General features: G+C 38.6%; 1 protein-coding gene across 4 annotated transcripts; it reads left to right on the top strand.

Moving 5' to 3' along the window:
* The first annotated feature begins 6,932 nt into the window (after positions 1 to 6,932).
* cep131 (centrosomal protein 131) lies at positions 6,933 to 24,901 on the top strand. 4 transcript variants are annotated; one of them, XM_077739322.1, is made up of 27 exons: positions 6,933 to 7,099; positions 7,847 to 8,033; positions 8,107 to 8,198; positions 10,830 to 10,920; positions 10,987 to 11,102; positions 11,662 to 11,766; positions 11,842 to 12,003; positions 13,140 to 13,257; positions 13,784 to 13,891; positions 14,372 to 14,537; positions 15,025 to 15,128; positions 15,203 to 15,331; positions 16,187 to 16,408; positions 16,468 to 16,629; positions 17,267 to 17,449; positions 17,514 to 17,651; positions 17,721 to 17,846; positions 18,672 to 18,788; positions 18,956 to 18,985; positions 19,253 to 19,355; positions 19,500 to 19,809; positions 20,971 to 21,088; positions 21,159 to 21,233; positions 21,290 to 21,432; positions 22,330 to 22,704; positions 23,369 to 23,429; positions 23,503 to 24,901. In XM_077739322.1, exons 2-27 carry the CDS (start codon positions 7,848 to 7,850, stop codon positions 23,572 to 23,574), a joined length of 3,612 nt encoding a protein of 1,203 aa, XP_077595448.1. In that variant the 5' UTR covers positions 6,933 to 7,099; position 7,847; the 3' UTR covers positions 23,575 to 24,901. The 4 variants fall into 4 exon arrangements, with proteins under 4 accessions (XP_077595448.1, XP_077595447.1, XP_077595451.1 ...); XM_077739321.1 differs by having other exon boundaries at positions 17,264 to 17,449; XM_077739325.1 differs by lacking the exon at positions 18,956 to 18,985.
* The last annotated feature ends 370 nt before the right edge of the window (positions 24,902 to 25,271 follow it).

Below are 25,271 nucleotides of genomic sequence, written 5' to 3'. Positions count from 1 at the left end.
CATCAGGTTGTCATCAAATTAGACTTAGTTCTTTTTTCAAATTGAATAATTTGATATTTTGCATTTACAAAGACTGCCTATTAACGTCCTTATGATATTGAACATAATAATGTGCTTTTGATTTATATAGTATCTTAAAAATACCACGCGCAATGATTTTTCTTAAGTAGCTAATTTATATTTCCTATAAAAACCATAAATATGGATATGGAGGTGAAAATTGTGAATCAGTGTGCGGCTTATACACGAGAAATTGTAAAAATCAACAATTTTAAGGGTGGAGCTTAGATGTGGGGGCGGCTTATATGCGAGTAAATATGGTAATATTTCACATGGATGGTTTTCCCTTACATTTCTTCTAGTGTTCTTACTATTGATTATGCCAATAGTGAAATTACAGACTTATTGGCAGTCTTTTCTGGTCCCACCAGCTGATTGTCTGACATCCAATGCAGAATTTCACTGATCTTGAAATTTCTTTCAGATAATTTTTCCGATTGTTTTCCTGGCGAGCGTTCTGACATGGCAACTGAAACAACATCATCAAATGTCTGCATAGGACTGAAACAATGACAGGAAGTCTTTGGCTCTGTTGTGATTTAGGGGGTGGGGGGGATCCTTGGGCCCAGGTGTCACGTTCCCCACCCTGCACACCCAAACACTTCGCACGGCAACGAGGCGCTAAAATCGGACGCGGGTTCAAACTACTTATTGTGGCATAACGGCACGCCCTTTTTCCTTCGCAGCTGCTCGGGACAAATGTGGAAGCTGCAGTGGAAAATGTCTAGTCAAGTGCGGGAAATCCCAATCACCACCATCATCCAGACCAAAATCGTAGTTCTAGTCAATTGCTTTAATATATTTTAAACTTCAAATTGGATTAACTCTGCATTGACTTTGACCGTAAATAAATCTTAAAATGGCAAGAGACAAGGGTCTGGGAGGGTTAGAGGCCATTGACCGAATTTCATAAAAATAAAGCATAATATCATAAAAAAAATAAAAATAAACTTTACTTTGCTTAAAAAAAATTCAGATTTCAGATTCATTCAATTGGAATGTATTGGATTTATTCAACCTTTGTGAGAATAAGCACTACAGAACTTGAAGAATAATTCATTAAATAATATGCAGAAAATAAAACACAAAAGCATTATTAATGAAATGAAAGGAATTCATTCATTCATTCGTTTTGAGAACTGCTTATCCTCACAAAGGTTGCAAGGGGTGCTGGACCCTATCCAAGCTGACTACAAGGACCATTCACAACCATTCACGCTCACACTGATACCAAGGGGTAATTTACCGCTTGTCCTCACTAGGGTCATAGGGGGTGCTGGAGCTAATCCTGAATTATTGGCCAGCCAATCGCAAGCACAAGGAGACAGACAACCATTCACACTCCCAACCATGCATGGTTTTGCCATGTGGGAGGAAACCGGAGTACCCGTAAAAAAGCCATGCAAGCCGGCAGAGAATATACTAACTCCATACAGGAGGACGGGCCTGGGATCGAACCCATGACCCCAGAACTGTGAGGCCAACGCATGTACTAATCAGCCGCAGGAATTGATTTGAAAAATGAATTAAAATAAAACACACAAAATGATTAATACATTTTAAAGAGAAATTTCATAAATAAACAATTTATTAATGATCATGGTCCAATGGACCATTATCACTGATAGCCATCCAATACATTTGGGAGGGATGGCAGCCATCCAAAAGACGAAAAGCCAATCCCTGTCCAAATGAATTGGACTTATCCATGAACTCTATGACTGTCAATGGCCATGAATAAGTGGGTAAAACACTTGGCGTGGTACTGACACACGCTGGAAGGTCTCAACTGGCTCAGCCCTGAATATTTTCCACCTTTAACAGCTGCGATCTAAATTTAAGCCCGGAGCAGGAAAAAGATTTCCTGCCGTCCATTTCCTGTCACAGTGACCTCCACACGTGGAAAACAAGGCCGATGAGGAGGTCGTGGTTCGGGCTAGGCCCGGAAGCTCCCGCCACCTGTTGTCTCGGTGTAGTTGACACGTGCTGTTACGTGCTGACATCCTTTCGCATCCCAACAAAAACGGCACTAATTGTGTGAGAGAGGAAGCACGGAAGAGGAGTTGGGGGTCCAACGCTGATGCTTTCGCCTGGCCTCCAGAACAATAAGCGGAACCATCTGCAACTATAACCGGCATTTCACCTTCGTAAGACGCGCGCCATTCACAAGAAGTTTGGGGGGAAATAAAAGCTTCATGCTAGCATACAATGGGAAACCTCATAGATGGGCTAATAGAACTTAGCATCCATGTTAGGGTCATTCTGGATTTAGACAGGTCAGGTTTTTTTCTTGTCGCACAATAGGTACCTGATAGGTTAATTAATAATTATACTTCTCTATAATTATCAATCACTGCAGACAGACATCTTATTTAATGATTGACATTTAATTAAATAATTTGCATCTCTGGTCAAGATTCCTTATAGGGGTAGATACATCAAGACTTCAAGACTTTCTCCCGATCTCCAAAGTATCTCCCCGAACAGTAGGTTCTCGTACAGCTTTAAAGCCATAAATCAGAACAACTACAAATTTTCATAAATATTGGCTTTTTTTTTCTCCGTACAAAAGTCGGTGTACGGCGTACATGATTTGAAATGGTAAAAAAACCGTATAAAATACGTATAAAATGTACAAGTTGACAGGTATGTTCCCTGGTGGCAGTTTGGGTCGTTTTGTTTGGGTTATTTTTGCAATAATTGGTGTATTAGGAGTATCTGACAAGTTTTTAGAAGTGTTTGACAATGTAGCTTGTGTCAAGTTCCCAAATGTTCAAGGCATAGATCAGTTAAATTCAATGATTGCGACTGCTGAACAAATAGTTCTCAAAATAAATTCCTCCTGTCAAAACTATAAGACAGTTTGGGACTAAAGCTTGCTATTATGTTTCAGATGATTAAACAGAGTAAGTTTTGGTGTAAAGAAAAATAAACAGTGGAATATCATTACTTATGGTTCTGTGTGAGTCTTGATTGTTTTCTTTTAATACTCTTTAACAAGTTTTTCGAAACTACCTAGAGACTTTAATGTATAAAGTGCAACCTTATAGATTCTCTAATCTAATTTTATAGAAGTCAATCTATTTGAACTTGAAAGTCTGGCAGAAATGGTAATTTCTTTTTTCTATTTTCTTTCTTTGTGTTCAAACTTGACTTTTTGATGTCCTTTTAAAATGTTATTTTTCACAAGATTTCATTGTTTTTGTAATTTGATTTTTTGTTAATCCTTGCACCATGTTTTTTTCCCATTTATTCTTGCTGTTAAGGAGCTCTTCAAAGACCTCAGGACGTTCATATTTGAAGGTCGCCGTCGACCTTGACAGCTGTAACACATCTGAGTTCATCTGAAATCCACTTCCTATCTCTAACATAAACTTTTCGACTCTCCTCCGTATGATGTTCAGAGAACGAAAATGTTGACCAAAGCCAATGACGACACTGGGCTAGTGTCAGTCATGATGGCAGGTGGTTGAGACGCGCATGCGACTGAGCTATTTCCAGACTGACAAAGCAAAACAAGACGCGCAAGCCTTGTGGTTTCCGAGCAGATTGTCAGCAAATGTAAATTTAGACACTGAGCAACCCTGAGATACGATTGAGACTTGATCGGCAAGAAGGCAAAAGCTGAACTGGAAATCATTTCAACGTCGCCAGGTAACTTTTTAATCCACGGATACAAGCGTGGGAAACTTCTACTACCAACACAGGGAGGGAAATGACTTGCAAACAGGAAGTGACTTTCCAACAGGAAGTGTTTGGGTGTGAAGAAGATGCAGAAAAGTTATGAGTTGCCTACAAAACAATACATACGCTTACATAAAGATAAACACAGGGCAGGATTCCCATCCATTCCTCTTTTTCATCATTTCCTATATCCTTCCGTCACGCAACAACAAATGCCAAAAGAGGCCTGACTCAATGTTTTGCCATGAAAATTTAAGGACTGTAAAATCGGGAAAAAAAATGGCTAAACATTTTGTGTCATTAGTTTTGAGTCGGTCCATAATTATAGCAGCAGCTTCATTCACTAAGTCAGTCACTACAAATGGTGCACTCAGTTGTTCTTAATTAATAGCCTGTACTATAAAGAGTGACAGATGTCAAATCCTTTATAACTGCTGGGATGGTTGGCACTAAAAAAATACCGCATTTTCTCGCATATACGTCGTATTTGTCCCTGAAAAATGATAACTGAATCAATGGTATGGCTTATATGCGCACACATTGTGAATTAGGGGCATCTTATATGAAAGAAACTGAAAAATTCAACGATTTTAAGACAATTTTAAGGGTACGGCTTATACGCGAAGGTGGCTAAAATGCGAGAAAATACAGTGTTTCAGTAACATTGAATTTGTTTTAAAAGTAGTTTTATCTGCATTTATTCATTAAATGAAGGAAATCAGTAATTAAAAAAAACATTACTTTTCAATTCAAATTAGTAGTTCAAAAGTAAGTTAAAAAAAGTGACATGTGCAAAAAAATGCCTGAAGATTCCAATATTTGTCCAAATTATGGCAGACTTTGTTCCAAAATGTATAGCGTGTGCACTTTTGTTGTGTCTGCAGAGGATGTTGTTATACTTTAAGATCCTGTTTTCTTCCTTTTAACAAACGCAGGTGCAAACAACAAGCATCAAACTCCATCTGCGGTATGCTTGTATACATTTAATAATATTCTACCAGTCCTCCTATTTAAAGTTTGTCAATAGCAGTAATAGAGTTAAATGTTGTTTTATTTAACCATTTATTTGCATGTTTACATTTTTCAAGATTAATGTACTATTTTAATTTTTTTAGTTCAACATTCATCTTTTCTTATACAGTTGTACCTCTACTTACAAAATGAATTGGTAGCAAGATTTTTTTCATAATTTGAAAATTTTGTAAGTAGAGGTGTACTTTATATGTCAATTCTCTAATGCGTTCCACGGTCCTCACACAACTACCAACTAAACCTATAAGGAAATTATTTATTAATGTCTTAAAAAAATAAAAACGAAATAATCTGAAAAAATCTGTAAATACATTTCATTAGTAGTTAGCGCATCGGCCTCACAGTTCTGGGGTTGAAGGTTTGATCCCAGGTCAGTCATCACTGTGTGGATAGGCTCCAGCACCCTCTTAGGCACTTGTGAGGATAAGTGGTTCAGAAAATAATTAATTAACAAAGAAAGAAACATTTTTCTTGATGAGTTTTGGAAATGCTATTTTTAAGTCCTAAGCTACTTTCCCGTTACTAAAACAACAATGTCTATAAATAGCCGTTTCCCTTCTCATTAGTATTTGTGTAGGAAAGTAAGGCAACTCATCATGGAAATATTTTTACACACAGTATCAAGCAGCAAAAAAAACTTCATTCACAAATAGCCTTGGTTCCTTTGCACTAAAAATAAACAATACATTCTATCAATGTATTTTTGAATGCATAAAAAATGAATTAAAAGGAAGTCATTTTGTTTTGAATGGACTTTCTGCCACCTGGTGGTTGGCAATTGTACACAAAAAAATAACAGCTTATTAACATAACATCCATGAAATATCCCCTGGTGACTGTTTTCATCCTTCAGCCTTGCATTTAAGTTAGTCAGTTTTAGACGTCCAATTCATTTGAACTGGGAAAACTGACATTGACATCTAGTCCAAATGGATTAAATGTCTTGTGTCATCAATGGCAACCAATGGGTTAATGACAGAGCCATGCAGGCCCAGGGACAACATGCAAACTCCACACAGATGGACTACCCTGGATTTGAACCCAGGGCCCCAGAACTGTGAGGCCAACATGTTAACCACTCATGCACTGTCCTAGCAGCAAACCCATGAAATTTGATCATGAACACTTTTGATATATTACAACTAAAAGCTGGTCCATCTGTCGTATTTTCAAGATTAACTTGTTTCTCGAAGACAAAAGCTTTTCCGGCATTGCATAATGACAAAAAATAGCAGAGTGTGTCTGTACTATTATGGCTGCCAGTGCAAAGGAATCCATCATTCATTCTCCACATTCTATCAAAGAGTGTCCTGACCCCCACCACCCTAAAAAAGAAAGCCTTTTGACTTGCACGACCCCCAAACGGTCACCATCTGCCAGTTTTATGTGCAGCTGGCCAGCCATCCGCCACTCCTTTTATCACCCCCTGCTGTCTGCAGCATCTTGAGATGAAATCCAAAGAACAATTTTGAGAAAAAAAATAATGATTCATATGAAAGCCCGACTAAGAATAAAACTTGTGTATATTATGTTAAATATCAATCAATCAATCAATCAAAAGCCTGTATTGTCATTATACAACAGCTGTGTATAACAAAATTTGTGGTTCTACTCCACAAAGTACGTGTTTCCCAATAAAAAACATGAATAAGTCATTTAAAAAGTCACATCCAACAAGGTAGTAGTTCTAAAATATTGCACAATCTAAGATATTGATATGATTGTGTTTTATAAAATTGTTAATATTTTATTAAACCATAGTTGGGATAGGCTCCAGCACCCCCAGCGAACCTTATGAAAATGAATGAATTAGTTTTAGTATGGTTTTCCTACCAATTAAAACAATTAAAAATGTTTCACTACGTCATACCAATTCAGTAATCAGTATTAAAATGTAAATCTAAATGATAAACTCTATCATCTATTGTATTACATTTGAATTTTTATACTTAATACTAATACATTCAATTTAAGTGTGGAAATAATTTTTAAAAACAATGTTTTGTGCGTATCGCCACGCCCCCTTCAGTAACGGTGGTGACAACCAAATATCCAATCATAACAACGCATCATTTGTCAACTCATTATAGCCAATCACAGACAAGGTATCCTAACAACAAGCCAATGGGCGATCTGAATAGGCGGGGTTTAATTCGCTTCTCCGTGAAGAGAAGATGTTGACTTTTGATGATTTTTTCCCCTTTCTTATCTAGTGCAAGTTAACGGGCTGAACAGTTTGATTTAAATTCTTCTCTCGAGTGGGGATTTAAATCCCCTTTTCAACAAAAGATCCCTTCAGCTATGCTTCTATTCCCACGCTAAAGTAAGTTATTTCGACCTTTGCAGGCGTTGAGGAATGTTAGCTTGTCTTTTTGGAGGATTAGCTCGTCATATTTGACATTTTTCTTCGCTTCGGAGCATAAAATATGAAAATGATCCAAAATGAAAATTGTGTTTAGCAAACCCTTATCTCATTTTCTACGGTGTTTTTGTCCCTGATGGTAAATAAATTGTGTCCTATGGCATCATTTATGATCACTGACATTTGACCGCAAACTGGCTCGTCAGGTGCAATCTTGTATTGTAGTGCAGATCCCGTTAAGTGATAAATACAACTAACTTCAACGTTCATTACACGATTTTTTTTAAACCTGTACATGTGCATCTGTTACATCAGGAGGACCACAACACAATCTGTGAAAACAAAAGAATAAAAAAAAAATCTCATTAAAGTAACTATAATATTTCCAGGTATTATTGAATCAAAATATTTGCCAATTCCCATTTTAAATGAATATTGAAGAAAATGCTCATTAATCATAGGATTTGACTACCACCTTTTATAAAATGTTCTGTTTATGAATAAAGGCTTGTAAAATATTTTTATACACAGCACCCATTTACCTAATAGGCTGGCATTGGTGGCACAAAACGTCCATTTTGACTGGGAGAATGAGTTATATCATTCAGTAAAGTAAATTATAACTTGGGCCATAACATGGCATCATGTTTTCAATCACCATGGTGACAGGAACTGCTTTGTTGTTGACAAACAATGTGTTGTGCTTAGGATGCACACCACGCGAAGCCCCTCATCTATTTCTGCCGTGCCTCCGGGGGACGTTCTGGACCTCAGCTTGTCGGGGTCGCGGCTCTCCATCTGTAAGAGACCCGGCGGCACATCGCCTGTGAAGTTCTTGGCCCGTTCCGTGTCTGTGTCGGCTGGATGTGACGTTCGAGGAAAGCGAAACACACTGGTGAGGATGCGTTGGTACCCCACAACCAAAACCTGAATGCTTTATAGTTGAAAATATTCGCTTTTCTCCCCAGAGTGACACTTTGGGAAGCTCTCGCTCGGTCAAGAACCTACGGCGTTCCAATAGCAGCACGCACGTCAACCAGCACAGTCATGTTCCACTCAGGTACTTAAAAGTGCTTGTAAGAATAAAATTTTACCTCACAAAAAATGTTTTTGGGGTCTTTTACCGCCCCCAAATTACAATACTTTTTACAATACAGTTTTTATCATCCATCCCTGCATGGGTTTTCTCTGGGTAATCCGGTTTCGTTTCAGCATACCATAAAATTGCATGGTAAGTTGATTGAGTTGAGTTGAAATCCAAATTGTTCCTAAGTATAAACATGCAGTTGTGGTTAAAAGTTTACATACACATGTGAAGAACATAATGTCATGGTTCTCTTGAGTTTCCAGTTATTTCTACAAATCTGATTTGTCTCTGATAGCCTTCTTTGTCACAAAAAAAAAACATTCATGAAGTTTGGTTCTTTTATGACTTTATAATGGGTGAACAGAAAAAAGTGATCAAATATGCTGGGTTTAAAATATACATACAGCAGCACTAATATTTGGTAACATGTCCTTTGGCCATTTTCACTTCAATTAGGTGCTTTTGGTTGCCATCCACAAGCTTCTGGCAAGCTTCTGCTTGAATCTTTGACCACTCCCCTTGACATAATTGGTGCAGTTCAGTTAAATTCGATGGCTTTTTGACATGGACTTGTTTCTTCAGCATTGTCCAAAAGTTCTCAATGGGGTTTAAGTCAGGACTTTGGGAAGGTACAATTTGAAAACCTTAATTCTAGCCTGATTTAGCCATTCTATTTACACATTTGATGTGTGTTTGGGGTCATTGTCCTGTTGGAAAAGCCAACTGCACCCAAGACCCAATCTTTGGGCTGATGACTTTAGCTTATATTGAAGAATTTGAATGTAATCCTCCTTTTTCATTGTCCCATTTACTCTCTGTAAAGCATCAGAACCAAACTTTAGGAATGTTTTTGTGAATAGGAAGTATCTGTTCCAATCACTCCATCAGAGAAAAATCAGTGTTGTAGAAATAACTGGAAACTCAAGAGAGCCATGACATTATATTCTTCACTAGTGTATATAAACTTTAAACCATAACTATATATATGAAAGGTTCATAGTCTTGTGTTCTCCAATTAATTGGCAACCAATTTACAGTGTCTTTTTCCTACTGTCCATAATTTTATGGATAGCTCCAGCACCCCTGTGACCCTTGTGAAGATAAGCAGCTCAGATGATAAATGATGAATAAATTAATTACATTATTATGATTACTATTATTATTATTTTTTGAAAAAATATTTTGGGAAAAAACAATTGTGAAAAAAACAAGTCATAAAGCCACATTTTATAAATCATAGAAATATCGTATTTGTAAAAAGTATTTTTCACCTGTTGCATTTTTTTTCACTCACAAAAACTATTATATTTTTAAAATATGTGATCCAATTCTTTTTAAAAAAAAAAAACAAGTTGTTGTTCCCCCCCAAAATAACAATATATCTATCACTTGTTATGTTAAGATGAAGATCCCAACTAGCAAAGTGAATGGAAACCGATGAGGGTCTCGGCTAAGAACAGCTGGCAGGCACGAAGCCTCTACACTCACAGTTAGCATCGACTCAGACTGGCGGGCTTCTGTCATGCTTAAAAACTTAACCAGAACGTGACAATAACAGAACAATGGCATAATAAGATCAGCTCAGGTCGCAGAGTGCACTCACTTGGACAGGGTGGGCCCAAGGGATCAGGTTGCGTTCACCCCAGTGAAAAGAGAAAAGTGTGCATTCATTGTCCAGCATTTGTTAACACCAGAATACACCAGCCCACCAGAATACCACCCACCCCCACCCCCGTGGTAGTAGGGGAATGTGTGTTCTGAATGCCCAAGTGGCCTTAGGTTGAACCCCTTCCCCCAGAAATATCTTGCGTGCAGAACTGCCACGCACTAAAAGAAAAAAAGTTACTAACATTTTAATCCCACATAGAGAAAATAACTTTATGGGTAATTCCCACCCTTAACTTTATTTTTATATATTTTCACTGTATTTAACAATATATTTTGCCATTTTTAAATTAACCATTGTTTTTATCATTATTATTATTAAGTTAATGTTGATTCAAAAGATATGAATTAAATTCAAATCATATTAGGCTTGGTTTTGGTTTTAATCTATATATATATATATATATATATATATATATATATATATATATATATATATATATATATATATATATATATATATATATATATATATATATATATATATATATATACATATACACGTACACGTACACATATACTTATATACATATACATATATACATATACACATACATGTACATATATACATATAAACATATATGTATATACATAAATAAATATAAATATATATTTGTGTTATTTAACAACAGTCTAAGAGGTTGAGGGCATTATTACATTTTTTACACCCAATTTTTACTGCAAAAAAATATCAGCCAAAATATCAGTTATCTATCAGTATTCGTCCTAAAAAAACATTTAATTATTTTAATGTGCTGGTGGTGGGAGCAGTGGAATTTGAAATCATGCTTCGGTCCCATTGATGGCGGTAGACATCCAATCCATTTTGGACGTCTACTATTAATGGCAGCTAATGAGATCAATGAATACCATTGATATTTAATTAGCATGATTAATAGTGTTTTTTTTTTCCATGTGTGCGATCGGTGTTCTTACCAGTTCGGACCACCATGGCGTGGCGGAGTACCTGACCGTGTTGGACACTGGTGAGAGCCGCAAGAAACCAGATGGGAACACCTGGAACATCTTGGTATGGACATACACGCCAGTACCGGGGGATCTTATTGCAAGTGTGAAAATATTTTTTCCGTGTCAGGACGAGCAGCCTCGGGCACCAGACAGAACGGCGGGGGTCCGCGGCAGCCCTGGAGCAGATTTGCCAGGGGGCATGAAGAGAAGGCACACCGCTGCATCCTTCACTGCCAACAACAGGTCTGTAGAAGAACCTGGAATTTCCTTATTATGTTTTCTAAAACATTTAGACTTTGTTCATATCTGACATTTTGTCTGGAATGTCTGAAACCTGGAGAAACCACATTCACCTTTATATTATACTATAAGAGCAAAAAAAAAGTATTAAAAAAGCATTTGTGGCCTATGATAGCAACACTGCTGTAGTAAACTAGTAAGCACTGTTAGTTAGCATCATGTAAAGTTGCATACAACAAAAATTGATGCACTTTAAGTCTTTTATGTTTCAGACAAAAATATAAAATGTTGAATATGTTAATTACGTTAGTCTTTCTTGCTGTTCTATTTTGTCATCCTTTTCTTTAATTTTAACAAGATTTTAGAGTGCTTAGAATTTAGTATCAAAAATTTATTTTGGGGGAAGCGCAAAAGGAAATAAATGAGAAGCAATTGCTGCAAAAAATATCAACTCAATTTATTTTTGCATTTATTTACAGAATATGTGAATGTGTTTGAATAAGAAATCATTTTGAACCACATAAAAAAGATTTTACAAACAAAAAAAAACTGTCTCATTCAGGAGCAACAAAGGTGCAGTGGGCAACACCGTCACCACCATCCTGCACAACAACCACGGTGACAAACCGCTCACCCCGAAAAGTTTCAACCAAAAGCCGCCCTTTAAGTAGGTTCTCCTACCCGCCCAAACATCTCGCGCTCTTCGCGATGGTCCACTGGATTCAGTCCACCTTTTTTCCAGCAACATCCTGAAAGCCAACGACCACATCTCTTTGGAGACCGGTTCCCTCACTAAGTCACAGAAAAACTTCTCATCCGCCTCATCCAACAACAAAAGTCCGGCAGGTAGAGGAAGCCCTCACCCGCAACGACGTGACCAAGTCTCAGAGGAGGAGGCTGAAAGGTAAGTGTTAAATTCTGGACTTTGGAATTTCTGCATATATGGACTTTGCAATTGCTGCAAATTCTAAACTTTGGAATTTCTGTAAATTCTGGACTTTGGAATTTCAGCAAATTCTGGACTTTGGAATTCCTGCAAATTCTGGACTTTGGAATTTCTTTTAATTCTGGACTTTGGAATTTCTTTTAATTCCAGACTTTGGAATTTATGCAAATTCTGGACTTTGGAATTTCTTAATTCTGGACTTTGGAATTTCTGCAAATTCCAGACTTTGGAATTTATGCAAATTCTAGACTTTGGAATTTATGCAAATTCTGGACTTTGGAATTCCTGCAAATTCTGGACTTTGGAATTTCTGCAAATTCCAGACTTTGGAATTTATTCAAATTCTGGACTTTGGCATTTATGCAAATTCTGGACTTTGGAATTTGTGCAAGTTCTAGACTTTGGAATTTCTGTAAATTCGAGACCTTGGAATTTCTGCAAATTCTGGACTTGGGAATTTCTGCAAATTCTAGACCTTGGAATTTCTGCAAATTCAAGACCTTGGAATTTCTGCAAATTCCAGACTTTGGAATTTCTGCAAATTCCAGACTTTGGAATTTCTGCAAATTCCAGACTTTGGAATTTCTGCAAATTCCAGACTTTTGAATTTATTCGAATTCTGGACTTTGGCATTTATGCAAATTCTGGACTTTGGAATTTGTGCAAGTTCTAGACTTTGGAATTTCTGTAAATTCGAGACCTTGGAATTTCTGCAAATTCTGGACTTGGGAATTTCTGCAAATTCTAGACCTTGGAATTTCTGCAAATTCAAGACCTTGGAATTTCTGCAAATTCCAGACTTTGGAATTTCTGCAAATTCCAGACTTTGGAATTTCTGCAAATTCCAGACTTTGGAATTTCTGCAAATTCCAGACCTTGGAATTTCTGCAAATTCCAGACCTTGGAATTTCTGCAAATTCCAGACCTTGGAATTTCTGCAAATTCCAGACCTTGGAATTTCTGCAAATTCCAGACCTTGGAATTTCTGCAAATTCCAGACCTTGGAATTTCTGCAAATTCCAGACCTTGGAATTTCTGCAAATTCCGGACTTTGGAATTTCTGCAAATTCTGACGAAAATGTTTTCCCTGTCAGGTTCATTCAACAAGTGAATCAGGCTGCTGTCACCATTCAGCGCTGGTACAGACGGCACGCCGGAAGGCGTTGTGCCAATCGGGCGGCGCTGCAACACATCCTGGACACCAAAAGAAAGGTCACCACCTTTTATGCCACAATCAATTGTTGATCAAAGAAATTGTGGACTAAACTAATACCTTGAGATAGGATAATAATAATGTCTTTCGGGACCGAGCTCCTATCTCAATTTACTCCTATCCCAAATCAATTTTTACCATAGAAAATAACTAGATACAAATAAATCTGTTCCCACCCTCTGAAAAAAAGACCAAAAACTGGAATTTACAATGAAAAAATATCTTTTCATTTGTTCTAATTCACCACCTACTCACAAAATAACAAATACCTATCTAGTGGTTATGATCTTCAATACTAAAATGTGACATTATTCAGTACAGACCATACTCATGCTTTTTAAAATCTAGTGTGCCTTATATGTGAAACGCATTTTAAGATTCAATTCTTGGTGCACATTACAGTGTTACGGAAAATGAATTAATGAATAAATGCCATTCTTACAAAAACTAGTTGATTACTTGGCTCACAAAATAATGATTCAGAGCAACTATTTTTCTGACAAAGCTGGTTTTGTGCACTCGCAGGAGTGGCGAGAACGAGCCGAGGCTGATTGTCACCCAGAGCCTCCCAGAGATGACAGGAAGTTGATTCGGGAAGAAAAAGCTCGCCAGGCACGCCTCACTGCCATTCAGGTGATCCATTTTTTTGCCAACTGTATTTGTCTATGGTTTCCAAAATGGTGGTGCATCTGCAAAGGGGGGAGTGTCTGGCCATACCTACCAACAAAACTAAAACAAATATCCTAAAACCTGCCTTAATAAATCAACAAAAGTTATACATATTTTATTAGGTAAACATTTCCATAGTATAATTCATGATTTAGCAATTTTGGAAGATGTTTTAATTTGAGGAAAAGCATTCAGTTCAAATTCAAACATCTCCCAAATTCGCCAAATCCTAATTTACACCAAAAATCTTCGAGCAATTAGCTTGGGCTCAGGGTCACAAATAGGGTTAGGTATAAACAATGTCCAACGGGGATGGGGCGTGGTTGAGGTTAGGTTTATAAATAGGTTTAGCTGTTCAACTATTTCCAGACATGTCTTGAATGCTGCAGACAGATCAGACTCATCCTAGCATTAATGTCTTCTTTCCTATGGCGGTCACTGTAGGAGCTGCAGCAGAAAAGAGCAAAGCAGGTTCCTCCATCACACTGCCAAGATCGACATTATCGGCGCGCCGGGGCTAACGCCGAACGTCAGAGGCAAAGCGGCACCACGCCGAGCTCGCCCGCCTACGACAATGTCTCGCCCACACGTGCAAAAACCAATAACTCAGGTGACTCATTAATCTTTGACTCAGTGTCAACTAGAGCTGCTGCTGGGTAAAAAGGATGAGGGTTTGAAAATGAATGTATGGTATTTTCTGCACTATAATGTAATTTGAATTTTCTCTAAAGCCTGCAGTGCGCATTAGAATCCGATGCGGCTTAGTATATATAGATCAATATTGGAGAACCATTGTATGAAAATTCCTTTAGCACAGCTGCATCTTGTTGATAAATAACACAACTCGCTACCTCTACTCATTAGTGGGGAAACAGAACACCTGCAAAAATGTTAGGTGGAAGAACCACTCATTGATATATGAACCAAATTGTCAACAAAAAATATCCAGCGATTCATTGACTATCAAAATTATTGCTAGTGTCAGTTCATTGAATGCTATATTTGAGCTGGAAAGCTCTATGATTAGTCCTATTTCACATGAATTGGACATTTCTCGCCATCATAAGCAGTTCTTAATAACACACAACTGTTGACAGACTTCCATCAGAACATTGCGGGCAACTTGAGTGAACTAACCTTCAGGGCGGTCTCGCCACCATCGTTCAATCACAGCGCATCACCGTGTTCGCAGCTATTCCAGGTATGTCTCTTTTGTTTACCTTTTTAGAAAAATAATAATAATAATAATTTTTCGTACATCTGGTCTGCTTTCAGGAGTGTGACGACATCAATGAGGAAGAAGATGGCTGCTTGGACCAACACCAAGACAATGACAGAAAGTCGAGTCGTCAAGCCAGACCTCGATTGTCTCGACTCACCATTCCAGAACCCTACGTTTGTGACGTATGTGGTCGTTCATGCTTGTAGTGGGTAAAATTAATTAATTAAATGAAAGAAGATCATATGGGAGGAAAATCCACAGATATTCGATGGATTAACTCCCAGGTTTGGACTTTCCTGTGCGGCGATTGCATGTTATGCCCGGGCTTGCGTGGGTTTTCTCCGAGTACTCTGGTTTCCTTCCACATCTCAAAAACATTCAAGGTAGCCTGGTTAAACACTCTAAATTGCCCCAAAGTATGAGTATTACAAATAAATTTAATAATGGTTTTATTAAGCAATGAATACATCTGAATAATATTTTATACATTTTGCGTGTTAATTGCTTAATATGTCTTGCAAAACGATAGTCAAATGAAACAAAGATTAGCATTCACAGCCACTATCTAGTTAAATTGAACTGGGCGTCTTTCATTGTAAGAGAAGTAATTCCCTAGTGGTAGCATTTTATTCAATATATATATATATATATATATATATATATATATATATATATATATATATATATATATATATATATATATATATATATATATATATATATATATATATATATATATATATATATATATATATATATATATATATATATATATATATATATATATATATATATATATATATATATATATATATATATATATATATATATATATATATATATATATATATATATAACAAAAGACAAGAGAAAAAGAGAAAAAAAAAAAATATATATATATATATATATATATATTTTTTTTTTTTTCTTTTTCTTTTGTCTACTAGTCAAATGATACAGGTTCGGCCATTTTGGAGGTGTCAAAAACTGAGCAAAACAAGTGTGCTAACGCGTGGATGTGTGGTGTCGTTATGTAGGACCTACAGCCACTCTCGCAGGCCGAGGCTGAATATCATAGGCCGTTGAGCGCCAGAAGTCCAACTTCGCCCAGCAACATCTGCCCAATGGTTGTGGTGGACTCACTCAAGGCCAAGAACACGGAATGTGTACGGAACCTCCCATCTGATACTGGCGAATTGTCCTGTTTCCGAGCTGTTTCACCGTCCTTGTCCAGTCGCGCAGGTTCTCAGTGCTCGCAGGTAAGCGCTGAATTCATTTCCCCTGTGGATTATCTCCGCCTCAATCCTTTATTTGGTAGGGGCACCCTCGACGCTGTATGTTCAACGACGACCGATCCTGTGCGGCGTCCAAGTCCACCCTCAACGAACTCTTGGACACTCTCAAACTGCTGGAGGAGGAACCGGAGCACCCGAGCGAGTCCAAATCTTACAACAAAGAGAAATACGCTTGGCTGGACGAGGTGAGAAGTCTTTTAGGGAGCGAAGGGCTGCCAACTACAGTGGTACCTCGAGATACGAGCTAAATTTCATTTTGTTTTAAATTTTGATACCTTTCTTCTCCCGGGTAGGCTCTGTTTGCCCCGCCTCCACCCTGACTTTCAGATCCAACCTATCAAAGGTTGTTTGCTTTTGTATTCCTTTCAAAATATTCCCAAAATGATGCACACAAATGTTCTCAAAATAGGATAACGCACGACTACTTGGAAAAAAAACGCTGAAAGCTCCGCCTAGTGCTCCTAGAGACATTACACGAGGGACTTGCGACCAGAAAGACGGTACCCATGATGTTTTCATAAGCAGCCTCTCTCGTCCGCTGTCTGCTCGTATATCAAAATTTGTCTCGTATCTCAAGATAAATATTTGCTCCAAAATTTACTTGTATCTCAAATTGCTCATATGTCGGGGCACTCGTATGTTGAGGTACCACTGCATTTCAATTCATCTAAAAACATGATAACAGTTTCATTTAAATTGTCCTATGCTTATTTTTTCTTCCATTTGATATTGATTGTGCATGAATCGAATTCACTCCGGAATTACTCCTGAAATGGGGTTGACGTAAGCAAAACAGAAAAACACTTAATGGTCATTCAGCAGGACATCGACGGCGGTCTCCTGACAGCCGACAACCTGGAGAGACACGTCCGGCTCGAGCTGCCGCCGCCCGCCGACGGGGCGGCGCTGCTGTCAGAGGCCAAGCTGCAGAGCATCATGAACTTCCTGGACGAGATGGAGAAGTCGGAGCAAGAGCGACCGCATTCCTCCGTCTCACACCGAGAGGTTAATGCTGCCGCTTTAGAATTATCCCGACATCGCAATTCTGGACCTGCTATCTCGTTGGCAGGCGGTATTCTTGGAGGAAGAGGTCTCCGCCATGGACCCGGCCTCAGCTGCCGCTGCACAAGTTTCCGATTCCATCATGAGGATTAAGATGGAGTTGGAAGAAAAAAAACGTGTGGTGGAGATGCTGCAGAACGCATTGGTGAGGACGCTTACGAGCGAGCCCGTTGGGCGCAAACCGTGGCGTTGATGTTTTGCCCCTCCTTGCCAGACCCAGCAAAGGGAATTGACGGTGCAGCACGTCAAGGAGACGGAGAAGGAGCTCAACCGAAATCTTCAGCTACAGAAAGATCAATATGAAGCCACGGTGCAGAGACATCTTACTTTCATAGATCAGGTGATCTCCCATTTGAAATAGGGTGACGTGTTTTGCCATTAATGGAAGCCAATAATTTAAGATTGCTCAAGAGGACTCATTTTTGCGCCCATTTATTAGGTTTTCCTTTTTTTTTAATGTTTTTTTTTTTTATTCAAAGCGGAAAACTTAACCATTCTATTTATTTACAATAGAAACTAAAAGGGGGAATAAACCTTGGTTTTATTGTATTGTTTTAAAGATTAGATTTAAAAAATATATAATAATATTTACCTTATATATTAAGTTTTTTAGATTATAAAAAATGTGTATTTGAAGTTTTTTTTCTTATTAAAGGAAAACATTAAATACTCATTTATCATATGAAGAGTAAGACAGTAAATAAAATTTAAAGGACATTTACATTGAAAATTACAGTTGAATTCAAGAAATTCACTTTTAATTATTTTAATTTTAGATGTAAGCAATGCCTTTTTAATAAAAAATAATTTTATTAAAGATTACAATTTTTTGGATTAAATTTTTTATTTATTTTTCTCACAAAAATTGCATTCGACGTCTCACTGCATCAATGGCAGCTTTTAATATTAAATTGTGGTGCACTGTGCAAAATTAAGACCTTTTTGCTCATATTAAATGCTGTTTTACGTGTTTTTTTTTTTTAAATCTGGAAGCCTGTCTAAAACTAACAATAATGCTAAAATGCCCACTTGAACAATTTTAAAAATTAGATTTTTTTTGGAAAGAACTTTTTGGGAAAGTTTGAAATTCTTGCCAAAAACCCTTAATTTCGAAACCAAAAGTGTAAATATATGAGGTGATTGATCCCCAACTTTGCATCCTCAGTTGATCGGTGACAAAAAAGCCCTGAGCGAGCGATGCGAGGGTGTCATCGCCGAGCTGAAACTGGTGGATCACAAATACACCAAAAAGATTTCCCAAATGCAGGAGCAGCACGAAATGGTGACTTCCACCGGCCTGACATTTGTTTCGCTACTTTTTTTTTTCCTAACGACTTCTCGAGATGTGTCTGGCTTTCTTCTTTTGGTTTAACGTCCCCTCCTTGTTTCCTCTTTGTCGCCGTCGTCATCGCCGTCACCGCTGAGGCCGCTTTGGGTTTTCTGCTTAAGGTTTGGCAAGTCCTGGCCCCTCTGTGCGAGGTAATTGCGCCTTCCAGGCGCTCCTCCTGTTTCATCTCGCCGTCTCTTCTGCTATTTCCTTCACTCGTTTGTTCCGATGGACGCTCGCTCTGCATGTGAGTCATAATCATTGTTTGTCGTCATCTCACGCTGCCCTTTCAGCCTTGTCAGAGCCTTGTTTCTTACACATGCATGCCACGTGACCTGAAGTCATTTCTTCAAGCAGCTATTCATCATTTTTCCTTTCCTTGCTCATGATTTCAATTTTTTTTCTCTCTTCACTGATAGGAGATCAAGAAGCTAAAGGAATTGATGAGCGTCACAGAAAAAATTCGGCGAGAGAAATGGATTGATGAGAAGACCAAAAAGATCAAAGAGATCACGGTTAAAGGTAAAGAAAACAAAAAGTACTGTATTTTCACGACTATAAGGCGCCCTTAAAAGTCTTAGATTTTCTCCAAAATAAACAGGGCCCCTTATAATCCAGTATGCTTTATATATGGAAGAAAAAATAATCTTCCTTCTTCCATGCCAGGCCTCGAGCCGGAAATCCAGAAGCTGATCTCCAAGCACAAGTTGGAGCTGAAGAAACTGCGATCCCTCCATGAGGCCGAGCTGCTTCGATCCGAGGAAAGGGGAGCCGAACACTGTGCTCGCCAGTGTGGGGAACTTCGGCAGCAGCTGGAACGCGACATGGAAGAGCAGTGCGGCAAGGAACGACAGCTAGCCCGGGATCACTTCCAGAAGCAGCTCCGGGAGGAGGAGCTGTCCCTGCAGGAGTACAGAAGGCGCCTCCAGAAGGACGCGGCCGACGAGAAGGACCGGCTAGAGCGGCAGGCCGACAGGTAATGCCTCTGATCCACAAATTCCAGGGACATTTAAATAAAAGCAGTAGATTACCTGTTTAATGCACAAGTACAGGGAAAATTATGAAAATCGATCCAATTGGATCAATATTTTCTTGTAGTGTCTAATGCAGGGGTGGGCAAACTTTTCGGCGTGGGGGCCACATTGACTTTAAAAAAGTGACAGATGGGCGGGGTCAGCACAAGATACGATACATATAAAAAAGTGCATCCGTCAACAGTACATATGAAACATTAACAGAAAAAGAGGACTAATGTATTAACATACTCATCACTTATCATTGAAGTAAAAAGTATAAAGTATAAAGTAAAGTAAAAGAATGTATTAAGAATTATTAAAATGTAATTTAAATTAAGATAGAGGGGCTGTAAAACACGAAAAACAAATAAGGGTGGACACAGCTACTGCCACTGGCTTGCGCGTGACGGCGCCATCTTGAAAAAAAAAAGATTATTTGGATAACGTCGGTGGGTTCGGATTGTTAAATCTTTGCATTCGCACAACATAACTATTTACGGAGTTTAACTAATTAGCTGCCAGTGACGGCAATAGATGAACCATAGTTTTATCTGATCTTATCTTTAAAATTAACAGTTTTTACTTTGACTACACAGTACCTTTGACAAAGGAAAACAACCTTCTTGCTAATATTATGTAGCATTTTTGGCTGTTTGCTTTAGGAGTTGGTTTAAGCACTAACTCATTGGGTGAACATATTATAACATTGATTTGAAGTGGGAGGGCTGACAGCTAATGAACAACCCTAAATTGGACATCCGTCCATTTAAACTAAATTCATATTATGTCAATTGCATATTTGTAATATGCAATGCATAATTGTTGTTGGTCATGTGGGCACTAGTTTTAAAGTTCTATTTCTCTGTCATTTGTGAGCTGTTAGGTTTGAATCTTGGTAGCTATGTAGCATCAGAATTAGGTATGGATTTTTTGACTGGTTTATTCATTTATAACTGATTGGTACTTAAGATATCCAATAATGCTGTTGTGATTTGAATATGTAATGAATATATCATAAGTGGACGTCCAGCCCATTAGAAACTGGAGGGTGGAAGTGAATGAACGTGGATTAGACGTCTGTCAAACTAAAAAGTCCGCTTTTGACTTTTCTTGGAGTGTAGGCAGCGCTCTGAGATGGAGGAACTCCGCAGGCGCATGGAGGAAAATTCCTGCGTGGCTGGACGGGTTTTCAGGCAAGAGCTGGACAAAACTCGAGAAGAGCAAGAGCGGAGACATCAGGTGGGAAAAGGAAACTTTTCAGACAGAAGGAAGGAGTCTTGACTTCATCTGTTTGCCGTCATATCGCCAGGCGGAGATCAAGAAGATGCAGGAGAGTTTTGAGCAAGAGAAAATGACCTGGGAGGAGGAATACAGGAAGAAGCAGGTGAGACAAACATGGCCCAACCAACCGGCCTCAGGCAATAATGTTTTCTCTGATAGGAGTCGGGGCTCCTGAGGCATGAACGCCAGCTGCGTGAGGAGCTGAGGCAGGAGCGTGACAAAGAAATCCAACTGGCCATCTGGACTCTGGAAGAGGAGACCAATAAGGACAAGGAGGACTTTGAGAGGGCCACGCAAAACAGGTTGGCTGACAGTACTTAGGGAGTCCACCATCTATCCACTGGTTAACTGTTAAATTAATTTATGACTATTTTCATATTCAAGTCATTGAGTAGATCAAAGTGGATTTTTATTTGACCAAAGGTCGTTGATTGGCAGGACTCTGTAAGTGTCTGCACCCCGTCTGCGTCGTAAAATTCATGAATGGTTCTTTCAATTGGTTCATTTTTTATGGTTTGTTGTTCTTTTTTAGGAATTTGGAATCGTACTCAATCACGGGAGTACAAAAACATATTTTTAGTATTGCAGATTTACAAAAAAAAATGTTACAAAAATATTTGTCTATGTAATTCGACGCAATTTTTCCACAAAAAAAGCATACGATGAAAATAGTCACAAAAATAAAATTAAAAACCGGATTAACCGTCTCCCGTCGATTATGCTTACTATGTTACCTTTATTTTATTTCAAAATCAAGGCTACTCGCGGCTGGCCAGTCAGAGCACGTTTAATTGGGTAAGATGGCTGTGCCCTGAGCGAGCAGTGATGGTTTTTACACGTTTAATCAAAGAAATGTATTTTTTCTTGAATTTCATTCATAGAAGTCAAAATGAGATTTTTTTTTTTAGATTTTCATCTGTTTATCTTTTCTCTATTTCGAAATAAATGAGCGTATCAGCCGCTTGCGTCATTACATCACGGCGCCATTTCAGTTTCGTGCATGTTGTTTTGTGTTATTTTGCACATATAAGTCGTACCCTCGATTCAGTCATCATTTTTTCTGCACGGCTTATATGCGAGTAAATACGGTAATATGAGAAAATGTCCATGTACTAAAATTGTGAAGTAGTGAAGGATTAGAGAAGTCTGTTTTTGGTGAAGGGCAGTTTTAAACTTGCTGTGTCCACATTCATCGGCAGGGTCAATCGCGTACGAGAGACGTACGAAGCTGAGCTGAAGGAACTTGAGCGCTCACTGAAGGAGTCGGCAGACAAGCAACAGGAGCTCAGGAGGCAGCACGCCGACGTTCTCCAACAACTTGAGGTGTTGGGGGAGCGGCTGGGGCAAAAGGAACAGGATGCGCTCGCCATCACACAGGATCGAGACCAGCTCCTGGAGGAACGCCACACGGCGACTTCGCTCATACGGCAGGAGTTCGCCACGCGTCTGCTGGTCCTGGAGGAGGAGGCGCAGAGAGCCAGGGCTGACACAGAAGAGGTGCGAACCGCTTTGAGGGCAGAGGTGGAGCGTATCACCAGAGAGAAGGAAGACGAGCTCCACCAAGTGCATCAACGGTAAAATGACACAACCGCTTGCTCATTTTGGGAAAATGTCACAATGCAAAATGGCTGGTTTGCTACAACAGGGGTGTCAAGCTCTTTTTTATTGTGTAAGTATGGTCTGCCATCTAAGGCTGCTGCAATATATATAATAATCAACAACTAATAGATTAGTGTATGAATCGACAGATTGCTCTTTTTTTTTTTAGAGATTGTTGAATTCTAAATTTGGCAAAACTTCGGAAAATTTAATATGAATATTACATTAAATGCTGGCCCACTGGACGTCTAGCATTATCAATTGGGCTGTAAGAATAAATATCCAACATTATGGTTTTAATTTTTACACTTAACATACAGATGTAAAGGGCCCAATCTAGAACTGTGTACTACAGTCTTCCCTCAATTACCGTGAATTCACTTCTTTGCGTTTTTTTCTTCTATTAATTATCTTTATTTTTTTTTTTTAAGTTCATAAAAATTTTAAAACACATGCTGAAACTTGCCAAGGGGAAGCCACTCCCCTGTCTTCTGCTTGCACTGAAGACCCTACTTTGTGATTTTTCAATTAGCGTGGCCATGTTTGGTCTACAATTAACCGTGATATTCGAAGGATTACTCTACACTACAGTAAATGTAAACTATGCTGCTCACTGATGACATCCTCGCCTCTCCACAGAGTCAAAACAGCCATCTTGAAGAAAGATGAAGCCGTCAGCGTTCTGCGGAAGCAGCATGAGGTGAGTTTGGGGAAACCAGGGGCATCCCCCAGTCTATTGGCCAGCTGACATTGTACATATTGTCTTCTGATAGGCTGCTGTGAAGAGGGCAGAACACCTGGAAGCTTTGTGGGAGGATCAGAGAAAGCAACTGCTGGAAAAATGACCCCTGTTGACAAGTACTTTCCCTCTTCAACTCTGGTGTCACACTGAAAGGACTCAAATTTGTGAGCAAATGATCAAAGGGAATTTTTTTTCAATGTTTTTTCTCTCAAGGGGTAGATATTCCACAATGGCTTATTAGAAGTTGAAAGTTGATGTCATTTTAGAACAGGTAGGGCATCTGAAATTTTGTATTTGGATCCATTTCCAGCCGTTATTTAGTCCTAAACTCCCGTTGACGATGATAAACATCTAGTTTAATCCGGTTTGACTGGAGCATACAAAACAGATCTATCGCCATCATTGATTGCCGTTAATGCTTTGTTGCCCTTATTGATGCTAGCTGCCCAATCATTGTGACTCTTTTCATCCTTCTACAAGGAATTTAAATAAGTCTTGTGGGTGGAAGACCAATTCATTTGAACTGGAGGATTGAACAAATGTCTCATTTGCTGTCAATCCCCTGGAATCCAAATGGTTTATTGCTGTCAACGGTTGTCAATGAGTGAAGTCACTACCAGAGACAAACCCATTTGATTGGTGTTTTTTTGTTGTTGTTGTTTTTAGAACAAAAATCTAAATTTTATATTTAAAAGGGCAACAAAACCTAAGATGTTGACTCTTAGTATAAAAAGCATTTCAATGGTATAGTCAATGTATTCTAAAACACTAGTCACCAACAGTGGTCGCCATCTTTACTTGTTTTGACTTTCGGACTCCTCGGAATCTATCCCAGATTTGGAAACTTGTGATTTTGACTTTGGTTGTCAGGTCCGGCTAATTCATAGTTTTGACCAGTTGCCCTTTGAAATGACTTCAAAGCGTTACAAAAGGACTCACGGGTACCCTAAATGTGACCTCAAGGGGTCAAAGTCATCAATTTCTGCAGTCTGGACAGTGACATGAAGGTCTAAATGGAACCTACTGTTAAGACTCCGCCCTTCATTCCCACCCTTTTACAGGCTCCTCCCAAACAGAGCAAGAATGTCTGCATGTTCCCCGGTCCGATCTTTTCCAGATGTTTTTGCGACTGGCCCCGGGCGGGCCCACATGCTTTAGAAAGGCCTGTGTTTTGGTTTTTGGGGCCAGAGAACAGGAAGATGAAAAAAAGGAGAGAAGTACGTGTCATGGTCGGCGTGACTCAGAACACGCCAGTGTGGAAAAGCAAAAAGAAGAAGAAGAATGTGTGGTGGTAAAAGGAAGGTAGTTGTGAGGAGCAGAACGGGAAAAGGTGGGGCCAAAGAGAAGTGGGAGGGGTTTCAGAAGGCACACTTGGATCATGTGACTGTCACTGTTATAAAACCAAGAAGTAAACAACAAAATGAAGGACATACTGTGTATGTCTTTATTTCGATTTAATACTCATTACCAAATATTGAAATAATTGGCTGCCATTTATTCCGAAAGAGGTCCAATTGATTTGTGAGCCTCTCAAAGTTGACGTCAATGACAGCTTGTTATTTAACTCCTAAAATATTTTTTTAAATGATTTGAATTTCTTTAAGTATTACTTTTTTCAATAATTTGTTAATGATAATTACATAATTAAAATTTGTTATACTTTTAGGCACTTTTACAAAAAAACCGATTCATTCAAATTGCTCATCTCATTTTCTGAACCGCTTACTCCTCACTAGGGTTGCAGGGGGTGCTGAAGCCTATACCAGCTGACTTCGAAATATTTTATACATACAATGTATA

The sequence above is a fragment of the Stigmatopora nigra genome, chromosome 18 (assembly GCF_051989575.1).
Source record: "Stigmatopora nigra isolate UIUO_SnigA chromosome 18, RoL_Snig_1.1, whole genome shotgun sequence".
NCBI lineage: Eukaryota > Metazoa > Chordata > Actinopteri > Syngnathiformes > Syngnathidae > Stigmatopora > Stigmatopora nigra.
Note: the sequence above shows the minus strand (reverse complement) of the source record. Positions and strands in the feature narration are given on the sequence as shown.

What these genes read in the sequence shown, in the direction of transcription:
- cep131 (XM_077739321.1), top strand. Translation starts at nt 7,848, where the DNA reads ATGCACACCACGCGAAGCCCCTCATCTATTTCTGCCGTGCCTCCGGGG. An exon ending in TGCAAAAACCAATAACTCAG is followed by an intron (nt 14,538 to 15,024) that starts GTGACTCATTAA and finishes AACTGTTGACAG; the next exon opens with ACTTCCATCAGAACATTGCG. An exon ending in CCTCCGTCTCACACCGAGAG is followed by an intron (nt 17,450 to 17,513) that starts GTTAATGCTGCC and finishes TCTCGTTGGCAG; the next exon opens with GCGGTATTCTTGGAGGAAGA.